General features: G+C 37.2%; 2 protein-coding genes across 3 annotated transcripts in view; one reads left to right on the forward strand and one right to left on the reverse strand.

The window, feature by feature from the left end:
- The window catches only part of LOC136038426 (snake venom metalloproteinase BjussuMP-2-like), a 224,819-nt gene that overhangs the window by 2,921 nt on the left and 194,889 nt on the right, over nucleotides 1–27,009 (forward strand). The gene's annotated exons all lie outside the window — the stretch shown is intronic.
- LOC136038861 (metallothionein-like) overlaps nucleotides 1–27,009 on the reverse strand; it is a 40,859-nt gene that overhangs the window by 1,085 nt on the left and 12,765 nt on the right. The window contains exons 2-3 of one of the 2 annotated variants that reach the window (XR_010620333.1): nucleotides 10,740–11,002; nucleotides 4,525–4,590 (exon numbers count right to left, since the gene is read on the reverse strand). Coding sequence is in view for 1 of the 2 variants with exons in the window: in XM_065722313.1 (XP_065578385.1) it covers nucleotides 4,525–4,590 (66 nt within the window). In the remaining variant the exon portion in view is untranslated. The remainder of the gene's footprint in view (nucleotides 1–4,524; nucleotides 4,591–10,739; nucleotides 11,003–27,009) is intronic. The other variant, XM_065722313.1, reaches the window with a different exon arrangement.

Consider the following 27,009-nt stretch of genomic DNA (forward strand, 5'->3'; position numbering starts at 1 on the left):
GAACCTATTGCATCGTAATTAAATCATATCAAATATCCAATAATCCTTAAATGTTCTATATTTTTAATGAATTCACGCGACGCTTAACTATAAGTGGCTCTATTGGCAACACTTTCAAGTTTCCTGTTCTTTTTTACCCGGGCTGTATTAGTAAAATAGTTCGTGGTAACGAAGCGACCCGGCTTCGAAACTCTAAAAAACGGAATTTTGATGCTAAAATATACATCAAAAGAATCAGATTTTCATGCTGATTTTAAATATATAAGTTTCATCAAATTTAGTCTTTGTCATCAAAAGTTACGAGCCTGAAAAATTTGCCTGATTTTAGAAAATAGGGGAAAACACCCCCTAAAAGTCACAGAATTTTAACGAAAACCACATCATCGAATTCGGCGTATCAGAGAACCCTACAGCAAAATTTTCAAGCTCCTATCTACAAAAATGTGGAATTTCGTTTTTTTTGCCAGAAGACAAATCACGGGTGCGTGTTTATTTGCTTATTTTTTTTTCTCTTTTCCCCATAGGTCATCGCATCGACCAAGTGATCCTAGAATGTCGCAAGAGGGCTCATTCTAACGAAAATGAAAAGTTCTAGTGCCCTTTTTAAGTGACCAATAAAAATTGGAGGGCACCTAGGCCCCCTCCCACGCTCACTTTTTCTCCAAAGTCAACATATCAAAATTCAAAAAAACATATCAAAATGAATCATAGTCCAGATTTAGGGTTAAATTTTTTTTGAAATTAGAAAAGACAGAATCTTGGAACAGTATTCTTCAAACTCTATGATGAATCAAACGAAGCACACAAACACATAAGTAACACATATATATATATATAGATGGATTTTAAAACTAATTTCTCAGAAACTTGATGTTTAAGTCAATGAAAAACACACATCATTTATAAAGCCTAGTTCTGTCTACCAACAGCTTCGACTCTGATGTGGCTGGGGCATGACTTCCTTATGGAATTGAATAAGTTCAATTAAGAAAAATAAAAACTTTAAACTTAAAAAATATTGTATATTTAATTTGAAAAAATTTGACATTAAAAATGGAAAATATCAGAAAAACAAATATAATAGATTATAATTAAATACATATATATATATATATATATATATATATATATATATATATCTATATATATATAAAAATAAGTTGTCTGTCTGTCTGTGGATCAGGTGACGTCATGTTTCTGTGTTGACTGACGTCATGAAATTAGTTGTCGTCATTCTTGCTATGACGGTGACGTCATTAATGGTATATAAGACATGCGTTCACGGAAAAATATTTAATTGTAAAATGACTGAAGAACCTACAATGGCAACAGCCGAGGAAGCTGCTCAGAGTTTATGTCAAAAAACTTAATGCTGATAGAGAAAGTAAGAAAAGAAAGCGTTCCGAGGAATCACAAGAACAGCAAGAAAACAGGCTTGCGGCTAAAGAACGCAAAACCGCGCAGTTAGATGAAAATCCACCTGGACAGCGAGAGTCAAAACATCAAAACTGAAAATGATAGCGATGATGATTGGGTTTGGGATTTTGACTTGGATAAGGTCATCAATGCCTACCAGATTTAAGTTAAAAAAACAAAGGTTCGTCGATATGTACTTCATAGTGACGCTGAAAAATAAAGAAGAAAAAGAAAACTGAAAAAAGAAAAAAGGTAAAAAACTAAAAAAAAACTAAAAAGAAAAAACACTCAAAGAGAAATTACAGACCGGGACACAAATGACGACCGAGACAGAGGGAATATAAGTGACGACCGGGAACCTCAAAGAGAAATTACAGACTGGGACACCCGGACACAAATCACGACCGGGACACAGGGAATATAAATGACGACCGGGACACAGGGACACTCATTAGAATAATGAGGTATAGATCTGAATACGGATTGTTTTTCCCATGGACAATTATATGTTGCATGTTCAAGAGTCAGTAAACCTGACAATCTATTTATATGCACAGACAATGGGACAGCGAAGAATGTTGTATATTCGCATGTTTTACGTAGTTAAAAACATATATTTATATCTATCTCTATTCACAGGTGGGACACAGGGACACAACTACAATGGCGCGTAACTAATATGGCGCGTAACGACTTACGCGCGCGGGGGGCTTGGGGGGCGCGAAGCGCCCCACCAACTAGGTGTTGGGGTGGCGCGAAGCGCCACCCCAACAGCTAGTATATATATATATATATATATATACATATACATATATATATATATATATATATATATATATATATATATATATATATATATATATATATATATATATATACGAAATAAAATAAAAATATATAAGAAATGATAAATGTATTATAATAAAAATAAATATCAGAAAAAATAAATATGTTTTAAATATCATGATGTTAGTTTCAAAAATTAAGTTTAAACTTCTAAGCTAAACAGTTAAACTAGCATGTTTAAATCCATCTAATAATGAATGAATAAATGACTGTATTTAAAGCCATTTTTCAGGCCGTATACATACATATACAGCAACAAACAATAAATAAACTAAATCATGTAACACTTGACTTTCGAATAATAAAACCATTCCGGACAAAAATTTTCCAGTGCTACTATATTTACTTTTAATGTCGACTTCAAAATTCCAAGAAGGGGCTCACAGCTACCCATCCTAAGAAAGCTCCCAATTACCTCTTTTAGTCCCTGACACCTGAAAAGAAAATGGTGCTGCCCATCAAAATCACCACAAATCGGGCAAGTATACCGCATTTCCGGGTAACACCTTTTTTCCAAACACTAAATAGGGAGACAGTTTGCTCCCAAATGCATCCCTGACCTCAGGGATACTTATGGAATCCCTAATTTAAAATAAAACTTCACCATATTTTTCCTCCACCTTATAGCAAGAACTTGAGCTTTCCGACTGGCTAAGGATGCTCCACCAATTCTGGATTTCTTGATCTTCCAGCCTTAATTGGATCTCTGACAGAAAAACTTTGTGATCTGAGACTGGGCCATCACCTCCCTTCCACGCATACGATAAGCCTGTGCTGTCCAGTTTTTTGACATTAAAGGGCCATGAAGATTTTTGTCCCAGGACAAGTAATTCATCATACTCTGCTCTGATGAGCCTTGAGGAGGGACATTGCAGTATTTTTTAGCCAAAGCTTAATTAATTGGGTCTGTCTATGTTTCCTCACGGAGAAAAGTCCCAAATCTCCCTTGATGAAAAGTGTGTGGGTGGTGGCGTGCGGACCTAGCATTCGTTTATAATATTGTAGCTGTAGAGTTTCTAATGAATTTGTCACTTCTAGGCCCCATACTTCTCCTCTATAATGCAGGATTGGCCTTATTTTTAAGTTGAACACATTTTTGTGCATCTTAAAGTTACCTATTCCCAACAAATTTCTGTTCCTGTACAGCGTTGCCATTGCTGCTTTTCCTCGATTTGCCATCTTCGGAACATGATCGCTCCATCTTCCGTTCGATGTTAGATGAAATCCTAAATATCTTGCCTGAGACACAACCTTCACAGCTTCACCTTTCAAATTAAAACTCTCTTCATCTTTAGTTCCTGTTGATTGCCTATGGCGAAAAATCAACACCTCTGTCATTTTTGTGTTAATTTTTAGTTTCTTTTCCTCTAAATATTCAGCTGTCAAATCCATCAGAGTTTGCAGCTCCGAATGGGATCTGGCGACCAAGGCAATATCATCGGCAAATAATAGTAATGATAATACTTTATTTATAAAGTGTACAACTGGCACCCACCTTTTATCAAGGTATTTGGCAAGACCATTTATAAAAATAGCAAAAAGTTTCGGTAATAGGGTACTACCCTGTTTTACACCTCATTAAAAAAAACTCTAGATATACCGCTTCCCACTATCTTTACCACATTTCTGATCAAACAATACATTGAAAGATGAACCCTTAAAAAAGGTGGCCGAATTCCTGTCCCTAAAAGCGAGCTAAACAAACTTATACAATCAACATTGTCGAATGCTCTACTTAAATCAAGAAAAGCCACTATATTAAATCATTAAATCCACTATATTAAAATCATTATTTGAAATCATTTAAAATAACTTAAATATTTTAAATAACTTAACTATTGAAAATGTTTCATTATTTCAAATAACTGAAACAGCATCAATAAAGTGAAACATCTTTGCGAAAACCTCTCAAACAAAACAGTAGATGCCTAAAAAATTGTATGATCAAAAAAAAAATATTGTATGATCAAAAAATTATACAAAAAAAAGGAAGAAATCTTTAGTAGGATTTTGTATAATGTCACACCTGTACTAATAGCCAAATAGTTTTGTTGCTGTTGTATGCATAGGAAAACCCGTATTTTACTATGATTATTATTCAAATTGTGTTTATGTTCATATTTCCGCATACTAGCTATTTATTTATTTTGATTTTATGATATTGGTACGATTTAAAATGCCCCAAACAAGGATAGAGTAAAAAAATCAGAAAATTACTAAAAAAAAATACGGCTTACTAGAAAAATCAAATAATGAACATACCTTGAGCAGTGGAGCAGCAAGTTGTATCCGGGCTGCATTTGCATGGGTTGCATCTGCACGTGACATCTAAAATGAAAACAAAGATTACCAACTGTAACAATACTTACATGTACAAAGAAATTAACAATTTTCATGTACAAAATAATTAAACAATACCAATAAAAATGAAATTTTACAAAACCATATTTTTATTGCGGTTGACATTAAGTTAAAACAAGGAAAAGAGAAACACTATAAACTGTATCTCTTGTATCAGAGGGGGCTTCGTGGGGGTATAGCATCTAAATGCGAACAAAATTTACTACCTAGCAAAAGAATTTTTACCAATAAAAATATGTAAGGAAATCATTTTTTTGAAGAAGAATCTAATTCCTTACTTGTAAATCAAAACAAAATCTTAAACAGACTTTCTGATAACCTCAAGATAAGCTTTTGTTTGTTTCGCATGTATACGGTTTTATATTTCGTTTAAGTTGTCAAAGTCTGCGATCTTAAAAAATTTACTGAACTGATAAAGACTAATCTTCTTACTAATATTTCACTTAAAGAAAATGTTCTTGTGTGACGTAAGCGAAGGAGGAAAGACTGTGAAAACATTCCAAAAAATGGTGTTAAAGGAACACACAGGATAATGATGTAAATCGTGAATTTCTAGAGATTCCGGATAGGGTGGAAATTTTTAGCTCTCAAGCATAAATCTCGGTAAGATAACTATCAAACAGTTGGTGGTAACGAATTGTAGTAAGGAGCGACCCGGCCCAATAGTAACCAAAACTCTAAAAAATGGAGTTTTGATACCAATAGCTACATCAAAAGAATTGCATTTTAATGCTGATTTTAAATATATAAGTTTGGTCAAGTTTAGTCTTACCCATCAAAAGTTTCGAGCCTGAGAAAATTTGCCTTATTTTAGAAAATAGGGAGAAACACACCCTACAAGTCATGAATCAGAAAATCGTAACCATCAGATTCAGCGTATCAGAGAACCCTACTGTAGAAGTTTCAAGTTCCTATCTACAAAAATGTGGAATTTTGTATTTTTTGCCAGAAGGCAGATCACGGATGCGTGTTTATTTTTTTTTTTTTCCCCAAGGGTGATCGTATCGATCCAGGTGTCCTATAATGTTGTGAGAGGGCTCATTCTAACGGAAATGAAAAGTTCTAGAGCCCTTTTTAAGTGACCAAAAAATTGGAGGGCACCTAGGCCCCCTCCCACGCTAAATATTTTCCCAAAGTCAACGGATCAAAATTCTGAGATAGCCATTTTACTCAGCGTAGACGAAAGATCTTATGACTATGTCTTTGGATACCACGTACTCCCCCACAGTCCCCGTGTGAGGAGCTACAAGTTACAAACTTTGACCAGTGCTTACATGTAGTAATGGTTATTGGGAAGTGTACAGACGTTTTCAGGGGGATTTTTTGGTTGGGGGAGGGGTTGAGAAGAGGGGGGTATGCTGGGGGATATGTTTGGGAACTTTCCATCGAGGAATTTGTCATGGGGAAGAAAATTTCCATGAAGGGAGCGCAGGACTTTCTAGCATTATTTTAAAAAAAACACAATGAAAAAATAAATATTGAAAGGTTTTTTCAACTGGAAATAAGGAGCAGCATTAAAACTTAAAACGAACAGAAATTATTACGGATATGAGGGGCTCACCTCCTTTTGTTTTAATTATTTAAACTATGTTTAAATAATTTTTAACTTGGTTTTAATTATTCCTCTGCGGAGAGCAAAAATCAAAACATGCATTGATTCAAAAACGTTCAGAAATTAAATAAAAAAACAAGTTTTTTAAAAAAATGAAAGTAAGGAGCGACACTAAAACTTAAAACGAACAGAAATTACTTCGTATATGAAAGGGGCTGCTTCCTCATCAGCGTCCCGCTCTTTACGCTAAAGTTTTCTACTGTTTTAAAAAGTAGAGTTGAGAGAAAGAGCCAAACTTTAGCGTAAAGAGCGGGACGCTGATGAGGAAGCAGCCCCTTTCATACCTGAAGTAATTTCTGTTTGTTTTAAGTTTTAATGTCGCTCCTTACTTTCATTTAAAAAAAAACTTGTTTTTTTTTTATTTAATACTCAAAGGAAGTGCATTCCGAACAGTTATTCCGTACTCAAAAGAACGGTTAATCGAAATATCTTCAAAATAGCAGAATCAAAAGAAAAAAATAGTGTTACCCATATTCTTATCAAAGAGAGTGAAAGGACTATCTTCTCCTTGCCTTTTATACGAGAGTGGGTAGAATAAACAATCACAGGTCCGTTACTAAAGAGGATTAACCTGGATTAATCCGAAAAGCTGGAGCAACAGACGTGTGGCTGTTTCTAAGGTTTGTGGCCCCCCGGACAAAACACTCCCCCACCGAAAAATTTAATAGGAGCTAGCGAAGGGCTAACATAATTGCATCTGTTAAAAAGGAATGTTGAACCCCCCCCCCCTTAGCCATGGTGCTCGGGGTAGCTTACCCTACTCTTCCCACTCCAACGATCCTCAATTTCTATAGGTATTCTTCATCAGATAACAAAATTCCTTTATAATGGAAATACATAAGAAGCCTTGGAAGACTTCCAAAGTTATGTATCGACGCTTACCAAGTACATTATAATCAGGACAACGAATATATTTAAAAACGGGATTCCCTATCAAAACAGTCGAAATTTTTAACACCTCACACGAAATACATATATGATATTAACGTAGAAAAAAGAATAATAATAAAACAAATTATGGTGCAAGACTAAGATAAAATTGCCATTATTGCGGTAACTTCATCTATTTCATCTATACAAAAGGACTTTCTTTGTGGGGGGGGGCTTATAAAAATTCAGAAAACACACAAAGATTTGTTTATATTTATTTTCAATACGTCAGAAAGTATTTTTAATGCGAGTCAGAAAAATATTCCGTAGAGGGGGAGGGGGTTTCAAACCCCCACCCCTTGGATCGGTCTTGGTTGTCACATTTACTAATACGTTATGTAAAATTATCAGAGACATAATGAACATTTTCTAAAAAAAAATTTAAACTAACTATTTTTTCGCGCAATAGCGGCACTGTTATAACACGCAATAACGGCACTAAAACACCTAGTCAACCACTAAAATATACAAAAAAGGAGTCCTAGTAATTGACATAAAACGGATTGAAATATACAAAATAAACAGCTTCTTAACTTTTAATGTTGCTCCTTACGTTCAGGAGAAAAATTTGTTTATTCTATTTAACCGATGTCAAGATCACTTAGATTCGGTAGTTCAGGTGAACCCACCTCAACCAGAAATGAATGATACATGTCTCATCAAATAGTTCGTGGTAACGAACTGTAGTAAGGAGCGACCCGGCTCAATAGTAAACGAAACTCTAAAAAAAACGGAATTTCGATGCTGAAAGACATATCAAAAGAATCGGATTTTTATGCTGATTTTAAATATATAAGTTTCATCAAATTTAGTCTTTGTCATCAAAAGCTACGAGCCTGAGAAAATTTGCCTTATTTTGGAAAATAGGGGGAAACACCCCCTAAAAGTCATAGAATCTTGGGGGGGATCTTGGGGGTGTCGAAAATCACACCATCGCATTCAGCGTATCAGAGAACCCTATAGAAAAAATTTCAAGGTCCAATCTAAAAAAATGTGGAATTTCGTATTTTTTGCCAGAAGACAAATCACGGGTGCGTGTTTATTTGTTTGTTTGTTTTTTTTTGTTTTTTTTTTTTTTTTTTTCCCAGGGGTCATTGTATCGACCAAGTGGTCCTAGAGTGTTGCAAGAGGGCTCGTTCTAACGGAAATGAAAAGTTCTAGTGCCCTTTTTAAGTGACCAAAAAATTGGAGGGCACCTAGGCCCCCTCCCACGCTCATCTTTTCCCAAAGTCAACGGATCAAAATTTTGAGATAGCCATTTTGTTCCGCATAGTCGAAAACCATAGTGAATATGTCTTTGGGGATGACTTACCCCCCCCAACAGTCCCTGGGGGAGGGGCTGCAAGTTACAAACTTTGACCAATGTTTACATACAGTAATGGTTACTGGGAAGTGTACCGACGTTTTCGGGGGGATTTTTTTGGTTTGGGTGTGGGGTTCAGGGGAGGGGGCTATATGGCAGAATCTTTCCTTGGAGGAATATTTCATGGGGGAAGAGAAATTCAATGAAAAAGGCGCAGGATTTTCTAGCATTACTATTAAAAAAAAAAATGAAAATATAAACATGGAAAAGTTTTTTCAGTTGAAAGTAAGAAGAAGCATTAAAACTTAAAACGAACAGAGTTTATTACGCATATGAGGGGTTCTAAAAATACTTTAGCATAAAGAGCGAGGTATTTAGGAGGAGATAAATACTTTGCTCTTTATGCTAAATTATTTTTAGTAATTTCAACTATTTATTCTACGGCCTTTCTGATTCAGGGGTCATTCTTAAAGAATTGGGACTAAACAAGATTTAGTGTGAAGAGCGAGGTATTAATGAGGGGACCAACCCCCTCATATATATAATCAAAAATATAAGAATATAAAAGTTTGTTACGTAAGTTAATTCTTAAGTTACGTATATTTTTTTACTAATAAAAACGTTCGTTAAAAATTAAAAGTTCTAGATGCCTTTTTAAGTAACCGAAAAATTGGAGGGCAACTAGGCCTCCGTCCCCACCCCTTATTTCTCAAAATCGTCTGATCAAAACTAAGAGAAAGCCATTTAGCCAAAAAAAGAGTTAATATGCAAATTTTGTTTTAATATTTTATGTACGGAGAGCCAAAATCAGACATGCGTTAATTCAAAAACTTTCAGAAATTAAATAAAAAAAAGAAGTTTTTTGAAATGGAAGTAAGGAGCGACATTAAAACTTAAAACGAACAGAAATTACTCCTTATATGAAAGGGGTTTTTCCTCCTCGACACCCAGCTCCTTGCGCTAAAGTTTGATTCTTTCTCGCAACTCTACTTTTTAAAACAATAAAAAACTTTTGCGTAAAGAGCGGGGTGTCGAGGAGGAAAAGCCCCTTTCATATACGGACTAATTTCTGTTCGTTTTAAGTTTTAATGTCGCTCCTTACTTCCATTTCAAAAAACTTGTTTTTTTTATTTAATCTCTTTCCAAATGACGGAGCTATTAAGCCGTGCGAATCAACTAAGAGAACTAGATTGCAAAGACAGACAAGACCTTGAGCAAAATATGTCATGTGACTGAAAAAAGCCTATAAACTTCTATGGTGGCACCACAGGTGTCCCTAAGGTGAATTTGGGGGGGGGGGTTACTGGGTCAAATCTTCACTTCCAATACTGTATGACAGAAATCTCAAAGCAAAAATATAAAAATATAAGGCAACGTCAGTCAGAAAGGGGGAAGGGCTGGCACCCCTGCCCCTCCTTGCTGGTGCCCATGGCTGACATATACATACTTGCGTACAGATTGTGATCTAAATACTAGAATGCCGATACTAATTTTATTGAGAGTTGTGCATTTATGTGGGTTTTTTTATTTGAATTTTTGCCCTTGTGAATTATAAGTAAATAATATTATACTTGTGATTATATAAAAAGCCCCATCAAAATAAAAGCAATAATCCGTAAAAAATTGAAATAAAATCACCAAGCATAACAAAATATAGTACAAAGAGTACCTAAAACTTACAGGAGTATGAACTACTGCTAACATCGACAAAAAAAAAAAAAAATACCGTGAACACCATCTATCGTTAGATGACAAATGGCATTCGTTCAGTGTATAACAATAATGATTTGTTTAATTAACGTAATTCATAAATTTGGGGTAGGCCTATATGTGTCTGATCCTAGTTCCTGACAGAAAAACGATTACGGGGCTTGAAAAAACGTCACGTGCCGCCTGACGAAGTTGATAGTTGCTTAATTTTGTCGATACTAGCGCCAGTTCCCACTCTCATCCGTTACCCATTATCTTTGATCTAGTAGACAAGCTAAAAGTCACGATAAATGACTATATATTAGTAATATATAGTGAATTAGGCTCTTAGGTTAGTAACAATGGTTGCCAAAGCTTTTCGGTGTCTGATATGACAACGTTTAAACCAGTCTCATAAACACTGATGATAAAAGTAATCAGTCTAGTTCGACAAAATGCAAGTAAATGAGAGATAACACCTAATGCCAGTATGAAGAAATTAACACGAGGTCATACCCAGCTTTTAAAGATAGTGTGCAGCCCCTTGATTTATGCTTTTGATGAGAAATTATTGCCACTTACCTTTGCATTTTTGTCCATCCATTTTTCTTTGTTGCTACCTTCTGTTACTTCTTGATCCAAAATTGCTTTCCTGTTTTGATTGTTTAAGCAGCTAAGCCTTAGCTTTTTATGCACTTTCGGCAAATGAATGCCGTAGTTCTAGAATTTTTGAGAAACAACGAGTGCCGTTACGAATGCTGTAAAAGCTTCTTTTTCTTATCATGGATGAAGTCCAACATTTTTTTTCGATGAGTTACTACGCAAAATCTGTTTTACGTGATAATCTAGAAGAAAAGACCTTTTTGCTCCTTATAATCAGAGCCAACGCTATAGCGTTGCTTACAAGAAAGGGACACAAGGCTTCTTTTGTCCAAGAGGGCAAGGGTTCGAATCTTAGTACACCCAATTATTTGGTTTTGGACGGGGGTCAGCGTTGTGACTCTGTCAGATCAGCCAGAGTCGACCCAGCTCTAAATGGGTACTTGGAGAAATCTCGGGAAGGTAAACAAGAAGGATATGCAAAAGCACGGGATGGCTAAACCTCATTCCCCCATTGTACTTCCCGGCTAAAGGGCCTTGAGACGGATATCAGCACCGCCGGTTCGGACCTTAAGGGTCTATTGCCGCATCCTTTACTTTTCTTTTGCCTTTTGATGTATTATTATCTAATTAATTATTTATTATCTTTTTTCCCAAAGATATTTCATGTGGAAGGGGATGTCGTACAAACTTTCAAGGGGCTAATTCAATTGGAAATCGAATGTTTTAATGCTGTTCATGAGCCTCCAAAGTAATTTGGGCGCAACCAGTCCCTCTCCTCCGCACTCTTTTTCCTTCATACATCCGATGGAAATTCTAAGATAGTCATTTTGTTCAAAATATTCAAAAGTAAGCAATTGAAGCAGCCCATTGTTAAAATATACTTTTTTTTATTGAGGAAAGACGGCAGTTTTGATCTTATGTCGCTAAAAGTTTTAGATTGTTAAAGTAAAACTTTAACAAAATGTTGAGAGGGATTTCATACAAAATCAAAAGACATTATATGCTTGCTGGTTGTCAAAAGGAAATATACGGAATATCTAAGGAACGTTTGGTCTTCATTTATACTTTAATGGTAATTTCTGGTCGTTTCTACTTTAAACGACCAGAAATTCTGGTCGTTTTGAATTTCTGGTCGTTAAAAAAAACATATAAGTAGAAATTTGGCTACAAATAGAGACACGGGAGATATTTCCTTAAGCCCAATTTATAACAATTTAATATTAAAAGACTCTATGAATGTTTTCGCCCAGTCTAATATAAGACAACCTGTCCACATATCTAATGAAATCCGAAATTGTAGACAGGCGAAATCTGTTGCAAGGCAAAGGATACTTTTTCAATCTAATTGGTAACTTTTCTTTCATTGATTTCAAGTTGGTTTTTATTGTTTGATTCGGTGTCTTTTTTTCTTTCGTACAGTTTACTTAAGAAGGTTAGATTTTGTTGTTTGTTTCTTCTTTGTTTCTTTTTCCTCTTTCTTATTTTTTTGAGCACTGAGGACGACTTGGCGGAGGTCCTTGTCGAAATATTTGCGTGTTTTTCATATTTTGCTACTGGCTGACAAAATCCTCGTTTCCTATTTGATTTTTCTCTTTTCTTTTATTATTTCCTTTCTTGTTTTCATGCGTAATGCATAGCCAGTATGGTCTCAGAACGTATTTACGTCAAGCTTAAGAAGACTGAGACATTTTTTTTGCTAAAAAGGTACCGTTTGAGACATTTTTTAGTTAATAAATTATGGTTTGAGACATTTTTTGGTAAAGAAATATAGTTTGAAACATTTGTAATTTAAATGTCGTTTGAGTCACTTTTTTTGGCTCTAGAAATATTGTTATTGACATTTTTCAGTTAATTAAGTATTGTTTGAGACATGTTTAGTTTAAGAAATACTGTTTTTATTAATTCTTATTTCCTACAAGCTTGATTTACATATTCGATTTAAGTTTTAGGAGTTTTAGGATTTATTTATTCATTTGAATTAGTACCTGCTGTATATTTGTTTATTGTGATTGTTAATTTTATTTAATATATTCAATTTAACTTAAGAATTTAATTTAACATATTCAATTTAAATTTGGCACGTCTTAAATTTGTTTTTTTCATTTAAATTAGCACCTTTTGTTTGTTTGCTATGATTTTTTAACTAATTTCTGTTGTTTTTAGGTTTTAATTAATACAAATTTTTTGTTCTATTTTGGCTTAATTTGCATATTCAATTTAAGTTCTACTCTTGTTAAGATTTATTAATTCATTTACATGGTATATTTCATAAGCTTGTAAGCGAGGGCTGTTTATTTGATTTCTGTTTGTTTTTGGTTTCATTTATCCAGCGATAGTATTTTCTGGTCGTTTAAAATTTGGATTATTATAGATTTTTAATTCCACTGATCTTAAGTTTAATATTGCTTTTAATTTTCTTTGTAAAAACTGTTTTTCGAATTATTTTTGAAATTGATTACAAGAAGAATCGAGATATTCTGAGTATTTGACTAGTCGCCTATTTGCTTTGACTACTGCTTAACTGAAAATCGCTGGTTTTTGCTGCCCTGAATATTCTCCATTTTTCTCAGTAATAGAATAGAAGTCCCCGAAAAATTTCTATTCTATAGAAATTCTATACGATTTTATTTTTAAATTCAAGTGTGCTTTATCTTTTGAAAGCATTCCCACTACTTGTAGCTCGTGGGGTAATTTATACTTCAAACGTTCATATATCCCCTCCTTGGTAGATTTTGGCGCAAGAAAAAAAAAACCCATAAAAATATCATATTGACTGCTAGAATTGAGTCTACTAAGGCTTCTAATTGGGAAAGATGGCCTGATTCATTATGTCCAATATACAAAAAGATGATATTTTACATTTACATTTGAAGGACCGGACGTTGAGCATAATTTTTTTTCATTTTTATTACAATAAAGCACACAAAATCCAACGGAAGGATTTTCTGACTTCCTGATTTTAATATATGTTGTTCGAGTAGGCCACTTTACCTCAAAACATTTAAAGGAAACAGTATTAAATGTACAGTATTAAACAGTATAATAAAACAGTATTTAAAAAAAAACAAGTTGTTTAACTGAAAGTAAGGAGTAACATTAAAACTTAAAACGAATAGAAATTACTCCGTATATGAAAGGGGATGTTCCCTCCTTAACTCCTTGCTCTTTCCGCTAAAGTTTGACTCTTTCTCTCATCTCTATAAAACAGTAAAAAACTTTAACGTAAAAAGTGTGGTGTTGAGGAGGGAACAGCCACTTTCATGTACGGAATAATTTCTGTTCGTTTTAAGTTCTAATGTCGCTCCTTACTTTCAGTTAAAAAACTTGTTTTTTTTTTATTTAATTCCTGAACGTTTTTGAGTTTCTCAAAAGCGGGCTTTCTCATAGTTTTGATCGATATGATCTTGAGAAAAAAGGAGCGGAGGAGGAAGCCTAAACGTCCTCCAATTTTTTGGCTACTTAAAAAGGCAACTAGAAATTTTAGTTTTTTACAAACGTTTGTATTAGTAAAAGATATAGGTAACTTACGAATTAAAATACGGAACTAATTTTAATACTCGTATGTTTTTATTGCGTATATGATGGGTTTTGCCCACTCGTCATTGCCTCGCTCTTTACACTAAAGCTTAAATTTTGTCCCAATTCCTTAAGAATGACCCTTGAATCACAAAGGCCGAAGAATAAATAGTTGAAATTACTAAAAATACTTTAGCGTAAAGAGCGAGGCATTAGGAGGAGGTGAGCCCCTCATATGGGTAATAATTTCTGTTCGTTTTAAGTTTTAACAAGGCTCCTTACTTTTAGCTGAAAAAAACTTTTTCCTATTTATTGTTTCATTGTTTGAAATTAATTAAAATACTTTAGCGCAAAGAGTGAGGTATTAGGAGGAGGTAAACCCCTTATATGCGTAATAATTTATGTTGGTTTTAATGCTTCTCCTTACTTTCAGTTGAAAGAAACTTTTTCACATTTATTTTTTCATTGTTTTTTTAAATAATGCTAGAAAATCCTCCGCTCCCTACATGGAATTTTTCTTCCCCATGAAAATTTGCCCTCCACATAACCCCCTCTTCTCAACCTCTACCCCCAAACAAAAAATACCCCTGAAAACCTTTGTGCACTTCCCAATAACCATTACTATATGTAAACCCTGGTCAAAGTTTGTAACTTTTAGCCCCTCCCACTGGGACTATGGGGGAGTAACTCGTCCCCAACGACATAGTTATAACGTTTTTCGACTATTCTGCATAAAATGGCTATCTTAGAATTTTGATCCGGTGACATTGGGAAAAATGAGCGTGGGAAGGGGCCTAGGTACCCTCCAATATTTTTGGACACTTAAAAGGGGCACTAGAACTTCTCATTTTCATTTCCTTTCACGAAATTCTAGGACCACTGAGCCGATACTATCATCCCTGGGAAAAAAATAAATAAATATGCATCCGTGATCTGTCTCCTGGCAAAAAGTACAAAATTCCACATTTTGTAGAAAGGAGCTTGAAACTTGTTCAGTAGGGTTCTCTGGTATGCTGAAGCTGAGCGCGTGATTTTTGTTAAGATGCTATGCCTTTTAGGGGGTATTTTTCCCTATTTTCCAAAATAAGGCAAATTTTCTCAGGCTCTTAACTTTTGATGGGTAAGACTAAACTTAATAAAACTTATATATTTAAAATCAACATTAAAAGGCAATTCTTTTGATGTAACTATTGGTATAATTTTTTTTTAGTTTTGGTTACTATTGAGCCGGGTCGCTCCTAACTACAGTTGGTTTCCACGAATTGGTTGAAAAGGGCTTTCAAGTAGCCTCATTTTATCATCTTAGCGATAAAATGTGGCGATACCGCATTTATAAACATTTATTTCCCCTGTAATAAAAAGACTGTGCAGTCATCTGTCTAGTTTTTCACAAGCATGTAATCGCCTACGAACACTACTTAGCGACCTTTCAAAACAAAATACCAAATGGGTTCTCGCCGGCGACATGAACACTGACTTATTATCTAATTCTGACCGATCTGAAATCTTTCTCGATTCACTACCTGGAGGATTCCATCTTGCTGATAAAGATCTTCTATTTACTTATATTCGCAATCGTGGTGGTCTTACTTCCAACCTTGATCATGTAATTGTGTCAGATTCAACTCTACCTTCATATATAGTTCATGTGGAAGACTCTAAAATCGACGACGATCATTTACCAATCACGTGCCAACTATCTTGCTCCTTGGCGACCTCTGTGCAACGTAACTCTCCCAAGTGGTTCTCAAAGTTAAATTGGGAAAATACCAATGTTCCACTTTATGTATTAACATTGTCCCAGTTATTATCATCTATTAAAGTGCCTTTCCACTTATTGCAAACATCTGTATCTACAACTTTAACTCGGATAGATATCAACTCGTATTATCAGCAAATAGTGTTCTGTTTAAAGTCTGCCGCTAAAACAGCTGTACCCTCCGAGTGCGTGCGAACGGGTACTCGCAATCTCTTTTGGAAAGTTGATCCTAAAGTGAAGATAGCTAAACAAAAAGCTAAGTTCTGGCTCCGTATGTGGATAGCCTGTAATCGTCCTTCTTCTGGTTCAGTACATCACATAAAACAGAAAACCAAACGAGAGTACAAATATTCCCTGCGTAGAACGAGACTGAATGCCTGGGATGGTCCTTGTGACAAGAAATCCTGGGATCGTGTTATAAACAGTGTAAAGTGTTCACCTCCAATTAATTCGTCTCTTCGGCTATGTGACTTCGTTTCTCATTATAAAAATATTTTGATTTCGTTTAATATTAATCTCCAAAAAAATCATTTTACAAAGCTTGTCAACTCAATCCTCCCAATTCGTATCAGCCAATCTCAAGTGTTGTTGGTGGAATCTGGTGTTATACTCCGAGCTCTTATGCAAGTGAATAAGTCTGAGTCTCTCGATAGTGATGGTCTTTGCTTCAAGTTTTTTGCTTATGATTGTCCTGAACTGCTGAAGCATTTGCAATTATTGTTTCAGATGTGTTTGGCACAGTCCGTTGTGCCAGATAATTTTTTGTCCGGTTGTATATGTCCCATAGTCAAGAGGGGTAAGGACCCCAGTGCTTGCTCTAATTATCGTCCTATCACTGTGTCTTGTTTTGTTAGTAAGCTATTTGAGTATGTACTGCTACCGGCCATTAACTCCAAGTGCAATTTTACACCCTTCCAGCTTGGTTTTAGAATAGGTATGGGCTGTTTTCAAGCTCACCATATTGTGGGTCGGCTAATGAAACAAGCTGTTGCTCAAAAAAGTCCCTTGTATTTTTTGACTGTTGACATATCTAGTGCTTTTGATAATGTAGTTCATTCAAATGCTTTGTTTTCTCTAGCAGCCTCGGGTGTTAACCTTTCTATTGTTTCCGTGCTTAAGTATTGGTATGCTAATTCTTCAGTTAGGGTGAAGTGGAATGGTACGGTAGGGGAGTATATTCCTGTTAAAAAAGGTGTTAGGCAAGGTGCCGTGTTATCCCCGAGCATTTTTAAATGTGTTTTAGCTTCGTGTCTCCAACGTCTTCAACCGTCAATCTTTTACAATGATAATTTAGGCATTAGTCACGTTGCATATGCTGATGATGTTCTGCTTCTTAGCCGGACATAATATGAAAAAAACTTCGTTTTATTAAAGAGTTAAAGAGGCTGCGTCCCAAAGTCGAACCTTAATACGTACAGGAATTAGGAGAGGCAGTTGGGGGGCTGCCGCCCCCCAAACCCCCCGCTTTTAAAGACTCTTATGTACAGGTTTTTTTTGTTGTGGGGGGCTGCCGCCCCCCTAACTACCCGCTCTTGACTTCGGAAAGGCCCTCTTTTAATTAACAAAACAAAAAACCTGTACAAAAGAGTCTTTAAAAGCGGGGGGTTTGGGGGGGGCAGCCCCCCAACTGCCTCTCCTAATTGCTGTACGTTTTAAGGTTCGACTTTGGGACGCAGCCTCTTTAACTCTTTAAGAAAACGAAGTTTTTTTCATATTATTTCTGTACGTTTTTCTACAATCCATGGTGGATGTAATTTAATAATTCCTGTACTCCTCGTACAGGAATTAGGACTGCCTCTCCTAATTCCTGTACATTTTAAGGTTCGACTTTGGGACGCAGCCTCTTTAACTCTTTAAGAAAACGAAGTTTTTTTCGTATTTTGTGAAAAAAACCGCCCGATAAGGGACTTGAACCCTTGACCTTAGGATTAAAAGTCCCACGCTCTACCGACTGAGCTAACCGGGCATGTTTGAAGTCGAAATACCTGCATGTGTATAAATATAACTTTTAAATAACTTTTAAGACTTTCAAAAATTAACATTGGCTCTAATGGGGAAATGGGTTTTTCTAAGCTAGAAAATCGGGGGGTTAAGATTTTCCGACGAAACTCTTCAAGAAAATTACTCGGAGAATTCCGCGTCGAATGAGTCTTCGTACACCCAGATCCGATGTTGGCTGTGACCTGTAGGCGTGGCAGAAAAAAAAACAAAAGGAGAACATGAACATTAAGTGGCTATTCGTGGTTTCTGGAAAACAGGGAAGGAGTTATCGGATCGAGCTGAAATTTCGCGGATAAGCTTCTGGGCCCTAGGGGACCTCAACTTGTGAATTTCAGCCCGATCGGACGAAGTTAAAGGGGGGGGGGGGGGGGGTTGGGCTGGGTGGTCAAAAATTTCGGCCAGATTTTCCCCATGAAGGAAAAGTTGGAGGGGGATGAAATTTGGCAGGTTTCTCAGTTGGAGCTCGGGCTACGACATGCATTCCTCCCCATCCCTCTGCGACCACTGGAACCGAAGATCGCTTAACATTGTCGTGGTTCGCCTCTTTAAAGAGGCACGAGTGCGCCTCCTTGAAAAAATAGTCTAATTACCAACTTCTACCGGCTTTCAGCCGCACTATCCACAGTAGGCCTTTCAGTTAATGCCTCCAAATGTGAGTTTTTGTGGTTTGGGAGTCCTCCACCAGCATCACCTCTTTGCTTGGGTTCTTCAACTATACCATGTTCAGCAGTATCAAATGGTTGGGTCTCTCTTTTTCCGCGTCACTTTCGTCTACTTGCTCCGCTATTACGTCCAGCGTGCTGAAAAGTATGCGGGTTGGATACGCGAAAATTTCACCAAATCGTGGTCGGTATAACCGAAATGGACTATGCCGTCTTCATTCTAGTTTTTGTGCCCCTGCTGTTTTTTATCTTTCTGGTTTTGCTTTCCTCCTTCGCAAGAAGGATACAAAGAAAATACGCTCTGGATATTTTAAGTATTGCAAGTATTTGCTGCGTCTGCCTCGGTGGTATCGGAATCATACAGTCGTCTCTAAATTTGACATCGTTGATGCGCCCTCGTGACTGAAACATTTATCTAAAGATATATGTCTTAAAACTCGGCAAATGATCGGTGTTTTTGACCCTCTTTGGCCATTTTTTGAATGGGGGTAATTTATTTATGTTGTATGTTGTTATGCTGCTATGTTATTTATGTTATTATGTTTTTTGTCTTGTTTTTTTTTTTTGTGTGTTTACTCCACAGTTTAATGTACTTTGTGGGTTATAAATAAATTATTATTATTATTATTTACTATTTAACTTAAAACAACACTACTTTGAAGCGCAGAATCTTGTATTTTACTAAATAAAGATTGCTCAAAATCATCTTGAAATTCAAGGGAAGGGGGATAAGGAATTTAGGAAGTTGAGTCTCTCCAATATTATCACTATGCGAAACTGGGAGTAAAATGTCTGCTAAATAATCTTGAAATTCATCGGTTAAAAACTGGGTTGATGTCGAGGTGTTCAACGAATCGTCTAATAATGTGTTGGTGGTTGTAGAGTTTATAGTATATCTGAACTTTTCCAGTTCTTTGGCAATTAAAAAATCAAATTCTTTATCACATGGTCAAGTACTTATAGCTGGGTCGATGTTAAATGGGGTAGTTGCAGGAGGGTGTCCAATGAATTGCCTAAAACTTGGTCAGCGGATATATTGTTAATACAATATCTACGAACACTATTTCCTAAATTCTTTTGCAATTAATAAATCAAATTCATCATCACTTGGTGAAGCACATATAGCTGGTTTGGTGTTGAATAGGGGGGTTGCATAAGGGGTGTCTGATGAATCAACATTAATGTGGCTGGTTGTACCAACAGATAAGTATTTTGGGTAGTTGTAACAGGGGTTTGCGACGGTTCGGTATTAATACAGTTAGTTGTAACAACAGATAAGTATTTTTGGTAGTTGTAACAGGGGTTTGCAACGGTTCGGTGTTAATACATTTAGTTATAGCAACAGATGAGTATTATGGGTAGTTGTAACAGGGGGTTTGCGACAGTTTGGTATTAATACAGTTAGTTGTAGCAACAGATGAGTATTTTTGGTAGTTGTAAAAGGGGTTTGCGACAGTTCGGTATTAATACAGTTAGTTGTAGCAACAGATGAGTATTTTGGGTAGTTGTAAATGGGGTTTGCGATAGTTTGGTATTAGTACAGTTAGTTGCAGCAACAGATGAGAATTTTGTGTAGTTTTAACAGGCTTTGTGACGGTTCGGTATTGATACAGTTAGTTGTAGCAACAGATGATTTATTTTGCCTAGTTTCTTTTGAATCATATCGCCCTTTCTCCTCTGGAGGGGCTTGATTTAGGCTTTCCTCTTCAAAGTCTATTTGTTCAAACATATCATTATGCGCATTAAGAATTCCTTCAGCAGTCTTATCCATGTTAGCTCAACAAGCTACTCAAAACTGAACTGAATTCACCGAAAGTCTGTAAGATACTGAACTTTTTACAGTTGGCCGGGAGATAAATATATAAGGTCTAAGCTGGTAAACTATTTGCCTATAGATGTTTTTCTAAATAAACTTTTGGCGGGTGTTAAAATTCACAGACCGGAGTCCTAGGGGGATGTTTTACAAACAAGGAGGTGTTTGGAAAACTCTCCCTAGGAGATATTTACATCTCCTTTACTTTTAATAACAAAATGTTCTACAAATTGTCTCCTAAAATGATTGATGTAACAATAAATCAGGGGGTCGAAAAACAAACGTAATGAATCATAGGCTATGCATAACGACAATTTCTGTACTATGTCTCCTATTCTTCACCCCACTTACCCTAAAACATAAAGAATATTTCCTAAAAATCAGTAAAGGTACTTAAAGTGGAGAGAAATCCTTTAATAGGTGATGTAGCGCCCCTTAGGAAATTCAATATAGGTGCACCATTTTGCGAGTAGTCCCCTGAAGATACGATGTAGCTCCCTTAAGAAATTCAATACGAATAATGGAATAATGCAGCCCCTTATGTATCTTTGAATTGGCTTAAGCTATCATGTGTGTTATTCGCGGATAACATAGCTCTAGTGGTGGATAGTAGAGATAATCTTCAGAAGCAAATAGTTATAATAAAAAATTATTTAGAAAAGAAAGATTTAGAGTTAAATGCTAAGAACTCAGTAGTAGCATTAGTATTCAGGAAAAAGGGGGCTGTTGATTCTGAGGTTCATTTTAATTTTGGAGGAATGATGTTAGAGGTTAAAGGACCAATCTATGTCTTTGAGGCTTTACTCCCAAGCTAAAGACTGTTGGGGATGGGAGGTTTATTTTAGATTTGGATTGAATAAAGAGGATTTGAAGAACTTGTTGTTGGTAAGAGGAGATAGTTTGGATATGGGTGAGAGAAGGAAACTTTTGGGGAGTTTAGGCTCGCGGCTGGCCCCTACATTTGCCCTATGCGTGGACGTGTGAATAAAAACTTATTTTATTTTGTATCCGAGTATGAACAGCTGTCTGAGTTGCAGAATGAATGTTTTGGACGAGTGTTTCGGAGTAAATGCTGGTTAATTAAGCAGAGGGCTTAAAGGAACGCATGCGCTATTAAACAGCTGTATAAGTTTCTTCGTTCAGGGATTAAAAGTAGAGAATCATGTTTGAGGGAATAGATTGTTACGTTTTTCTTATTGGTGTTTGCTGGTTAATATGTTCAACTTTTTCATCCGTAAGACTTGGTCTAGCCACCTCAACCTTTCCCTCATTACAGCCCTAGAAAGTTAGGTCAAATTCACATATGTGGTAAGACAAACCGGTACCTAAAACTATGAATAGAAAGTTCCTATACACAAAAATTTGACAAACCTTCCTCAGCCTTTGGAAGTACCCACGTGTCAGAGGCATACTTGACGATTGTCATTATCTTAGTTTCCAATATTAAGTAAGTAAGTAAGTACTTTTATTACCCGAAAATTCACTGGAATTACATCAGAGTACGAATGGAAAAATTAAAGAAAATCACACTACGAACATAACCATAAGTAAACACACACTATGTAAACTAACAGAACTACTGACACATGATAGCTAGCAACGGGTTCGTCCTTCCCTTAGCCTTTCCCAGAAAATTCTCTACGACCCGGTTAATGCAAACTGTTGGATCGGACACTCCGTAATTACGCATGATATACGAGTTCTTCGTCTACGGAGGATGTCTCAGAAGGAACTTCGCGAATTGAAAAAAACAGAACTCTTACTTTTGTACATTGGGCGGATGACAAATAATTCCAAAAAGGTGCTATATACAATACATGTGGGAGGGCAATGACATTATACAGCGACGCAAGAAATCTACGTCAGAATCGATGTCTGTTACCAATGATTGATCCCTAAGTAATCTGGATTTTCGCTTCTACGTTTCGTAAAAGCAACGTTCCTGTCGAGTAGAGGCTTCGACCGATTGGTAAACCAAGGTAGGTAATGCTCTCACATGGCTTAACAGCTGAATCACCTAAAGAAATTTCTTTCTCATAATACCCCGCGCTGAAGAACAGTACGGCCGATTTAGACACATTAAATGATAAACCTATTTTATTATGTTCCCTACTCAAAACATCAAAATTCTTCCATTGTCGATCGGCAGACCTGTTGAAATTAAGTAGGTCGTCAGCATACGCCATCAACGAAACATCGATCCCTTTTGAAACACAAGATGTAGCTACCTGGGCTTGTGCCGGCAGAACGCTATTGTCACACAAAGTCGGAGACACAACTGAGCCTTGCCTGACCCCTTTACGAACTGGTACAACAACGGATTCAGTCGGACATGAGGGTATTTTAATTTGTGCTCTAAGGTTATTGTACATATAATAAACAACTCTGACAATACACAGATTTAGCCTTTGTTTATACGCTTCTAAAAGGATCTGCGCATACACCGATGAGTCAAACACCCGGCTTACATCAAAAGAACCAATAACTAATGGGTCACCCGTTGCCTCAGAATCAGACAAAATAGGAGCAAGGGCGAACAGAGCATCAGCGCAATCAAGACCTACCGTAAAGCCAAACTGGTAGTTTGGCATTTAGCAACAGTTTCTAACATTCGGCAATATAAGCATTTCAAAAAGCTTACATAAAACTGGCGACACAGTAATTGGGCGATAGAAGGAGCATATATTAGCTGGCTTCCCTTTTTTCAGGATAGGCGTAAGTTGTCCTCTACAGAAAACATCGGGCACAATACCGACTACGAATATGATCTGGTACAATAATGTTAAAATTTCATGTAAAAGACGAGTATCATTCACAAGTCGAAGTGCACACAAACTGTCAACTCCGCGCGATTCTTTCTTTTCAACTTAAAGACATTTGCAGTTAGATCTGAAACAGTTACGGTAAAGTCCGGAAGACTCGAATTTGATATCACAGATTCAAGTTGCTCGATATATGGCCTTGCTACACTGGAATCTGGGGCACTAAATTCGCTCGTATAGTAGGCTCACCAGTCGTTTGGGTCACAAAGCATGGACTTAGGCGTTTCTTGGCGGTCTTTCATGCGATCTTTCCATAGACGACTTGGATCGTTGATTATTCTCTTTGTATATTCATGTTTCACATTTGTACGATGCTGCTTGAGGGCTTTCTCAAATTTACGTTTTGTGTGTTTACGGAGACAATTCAACATACCGGATTTTGGGCGACCGCCTTCCCTCCATACCGAGAACCAAAACTTAGCATCTTGACACACTTTCACTAGCTCTCGATTCTTTGAGAACCCAGGGATTTCAGTATGTTTACGAATTTTCCTAACGGGAATAGCAGCCTTTTCTGCAGTTAGTAGTGCATGGGTGATTTCAGAACAATAGCTATCGACTTGTATTTTAGTTTCTTGGATATTCCTTTGCACGTGGGCTTGTAGGAGATTATATGGTACATTGATCTTTTGCTGCGTCTTGTCGAGCACTGTCTGATAAAGAGGAGAGTCGGCCTTTAACCAATCCTTTATTTCGTACCACTGTGAAGAACTTTTTTCCTTAGGAATACACGCATTAACACATGCTTCAATGGGGATATGGTCGGTGGAGTGACTTCCCATTAGCACGCTAACTGTGCCACTCACGTTTAATGTGCATGCGACATGGTCTATGTTTGAGACTGAACCACTAGTGTGTACTAAAGTAAAATCATTGTCTTTTGGAAGCACACGATACCGATTTCCCAATGTGCTTAGGATCAACTGGGACCGAGGAGACGAGTCGTCGGCTAGATCGCAGTTATAGTCTCCGATTAGCAACAGATCAAACACAACAATAGCAACAAAGAACCATAGACAAAACGGTGAATAATATGTTACTTGACTACTACCGCCTGACACCCCCACCATCAACTCTACAAATAATAACTATGAAAAGGCCAGGAATCCGCAACCCACCGTTATCTGAGCTGTCGCCATCTTGGTGCAAATTCTACAGAAACATACCTCCACCATATAATCTGTCAAATGGGGAGCAAGACCAACAAAGCTCCATCCCAGCGTTCTGCAACTTGAGGAGCCCATCTGACAATCACCAAGACAACCTGCAAAAAGGGAGGAAAACAGCCAAATCCCAAACCAAATGGACTCTGTCAAATAACCTTCTACCCGGAAAGGGACTCCCCTGGCCACAGCAAATCAAAACAAATCCAAAATTCATCATCACCACCTCTACCTCAATAAATACTCAAGGTCTAAGTCTAGAGACTCCTGATTCTTCTTCCTGCAATCTGGAAAGAGGGAAAAAGAAAACAGTTTTTAATACGAAGCCAACCCAAACTTACCGCTATCCAACAATAGCCCTGTCGAATGTTCGCTCTCTCAACAACAAGACAGAAGATATGGAAGTTTTCTTAAGGAAACGCGACATTGACGTCATGTGCATGACAGAAACATGGATTTCGTCTTCTGCTTTGGCCATTATCGACGGGTAATCCTGTTACATTTCCCCACGCTGCAGCGAATCAGGTGAGCCTATGACGCACGATGGCGGTGTCGGTTTCTACTGCAAAGAAAACATGCCTCACAGGATCCTGGATGTCTCAGTGCCAAAGACCCATGACATCGAAGTTTCATGGCTTTGGGCACGACCAAAAGGCCTAACTCGTCAAGTGTCGTCACTGATATATGCCACGGTATATTTCCCTCCAAGAGGACCATACCGGCGACAACTAGTGGAATATCTCCAACAAAGTTGCGACCTCATCAGAACTAAATACCCATATGCTGGAATCTTTCTTAGCGGGGACTTCAACGACCTGAAGCCGAACTGGATCGAAAGCTCTACAGCCCTTCGTCAAATAGTTAATGTAAAAACAAGAGGAGAAAACACCCTCGATTTGATCTTCACTACACTTGGTGATTTCTACTTAGATCCTTTGGCGGAAGCACCACTCTCAACCAGCAACCACGCAACTGTTCTATTGCGACCAAAGCCAACAGTGGAACCTAGTAAACCAACCCAGTTCACTTACCGTCCGCCCACAGAGGAAGGCATAATTGGCTACAGAGAATGGCTCAACTCGGTATGCTGGTTTCACCTTTTCAAAGACGAAAATACAAACAGCATGACCGAACTCTTCTATGAGAAAACGACTCGAGAGTACGAGCGATTCTTCCCTGAGAAGTGATTTACAATCAAGCCACAGAGCAAACCATGGGTTAACCCGAACATAAAAGCTGCAATGAGAGAGCGAGACATGCTTTACAAGACAAAGCCCCATTGTGATGAATATAAACGGAAGAGAAATATAGTAGTGAGACTACTAAAGCAAGCTAGGCGTCTGTATGGACACCATATATTCGCTAGGTTGTAAGCCAGTGATCCAAGGAAGTTCCACACAACTGTACGGAAGTTAATGGGACAGCAGAAGTCAAAATCCATTCTGAAGGACGAGCAAGGAAAGAATTTAACCGCAGAAATAATTAATGCCCACTTCTCAAATATTTGCCGCCAACAGCCCCCCCTCAATACTTTACCACAGAATGGTCCGATTGAAACCATCCCTGTCATCACAGTTTCCCAGGTCCAAGAAAAACTCGAACACCTAGACATTAGGAAAGCCTCTTACCCCGGCGAAATTCCTATAAGGCTGATACACGCATGCTCCTCCTTCCTGGCCATGCCATTGGCTATGATGTATAACCAGTGTCTACTGGAAGGCGTTTTTCCAGATAAGTTTAAACAGGCATTTATCACACCTATTCCGAAGAAAATATCACCGACCTCACCGTCAGACCTTAGGCCGATTTCGAAGACACCCATCATCTTGAAAGTCTTTGAAGACTTTATTCTACAGTGGCTACTAGCAGAAGTAGAACATAAAATCGACCCTATACAGTTCGGTTTTCGTCGAGGGCACAGCACAACACATTATCTGGTCAGATTACTTCATGATCTACTAGAGCATCTAGAAATTTCGGAAGCCCTTGCTGATATAATAATTTCTGATTTCGTGAAAGCTTTCGATCTCCTTGACCACGAGACTGTTAGAAATGAAGCCCGTGCCCTGGAGGTCTCGCAGTTTCTGATGTGGATCATCGCAAGTTTCCTTTCTGGTCGTCAACAGTGCGTACAACTTGAAAACGGGGAAGCATCCAACTTCCAAGACATCACATGTGGAGCAGCCCGAGGAAGCAAGCTAGGTCCCATCTTATTTGTCATTGTAATCAACCGACTGATGAGACAACATAAACAAAGGTACAAGTTCGCAGACGACTGTTCCATAAGTCCACTACGATTCCTTTCACAAACACACGACCAACTCGAGCCCCTGGTTGCAGAGGTTCGGGATCAAGCTGATCAAGTGAAGCTCCAGCCAAGTCTTGAGAAAAGCTGTGTGTTGCGTGTCAACTTCCTAAAGAAGAAGAGCATTGACGAACCTGCACCTCTCCAAACAAAGAAATCAGTTAAAATACTAGGCATCACACTAAGTGACGATCTTAGGTTCGGAGAT

This window comes from Artemia franciscana, chromosome 18 (genome assembly GCF_032884065.1).
Source record: "Artemia franciscana chromosome 18, ASM3288406v1, whole genome shotgun sequence".
Lineage (NCBI taxonomy): Eukaryota > Metazoa > Arthropoda > Branchiopoda > Anostraca > Artemiidae > Artemia > Artemia franciscana.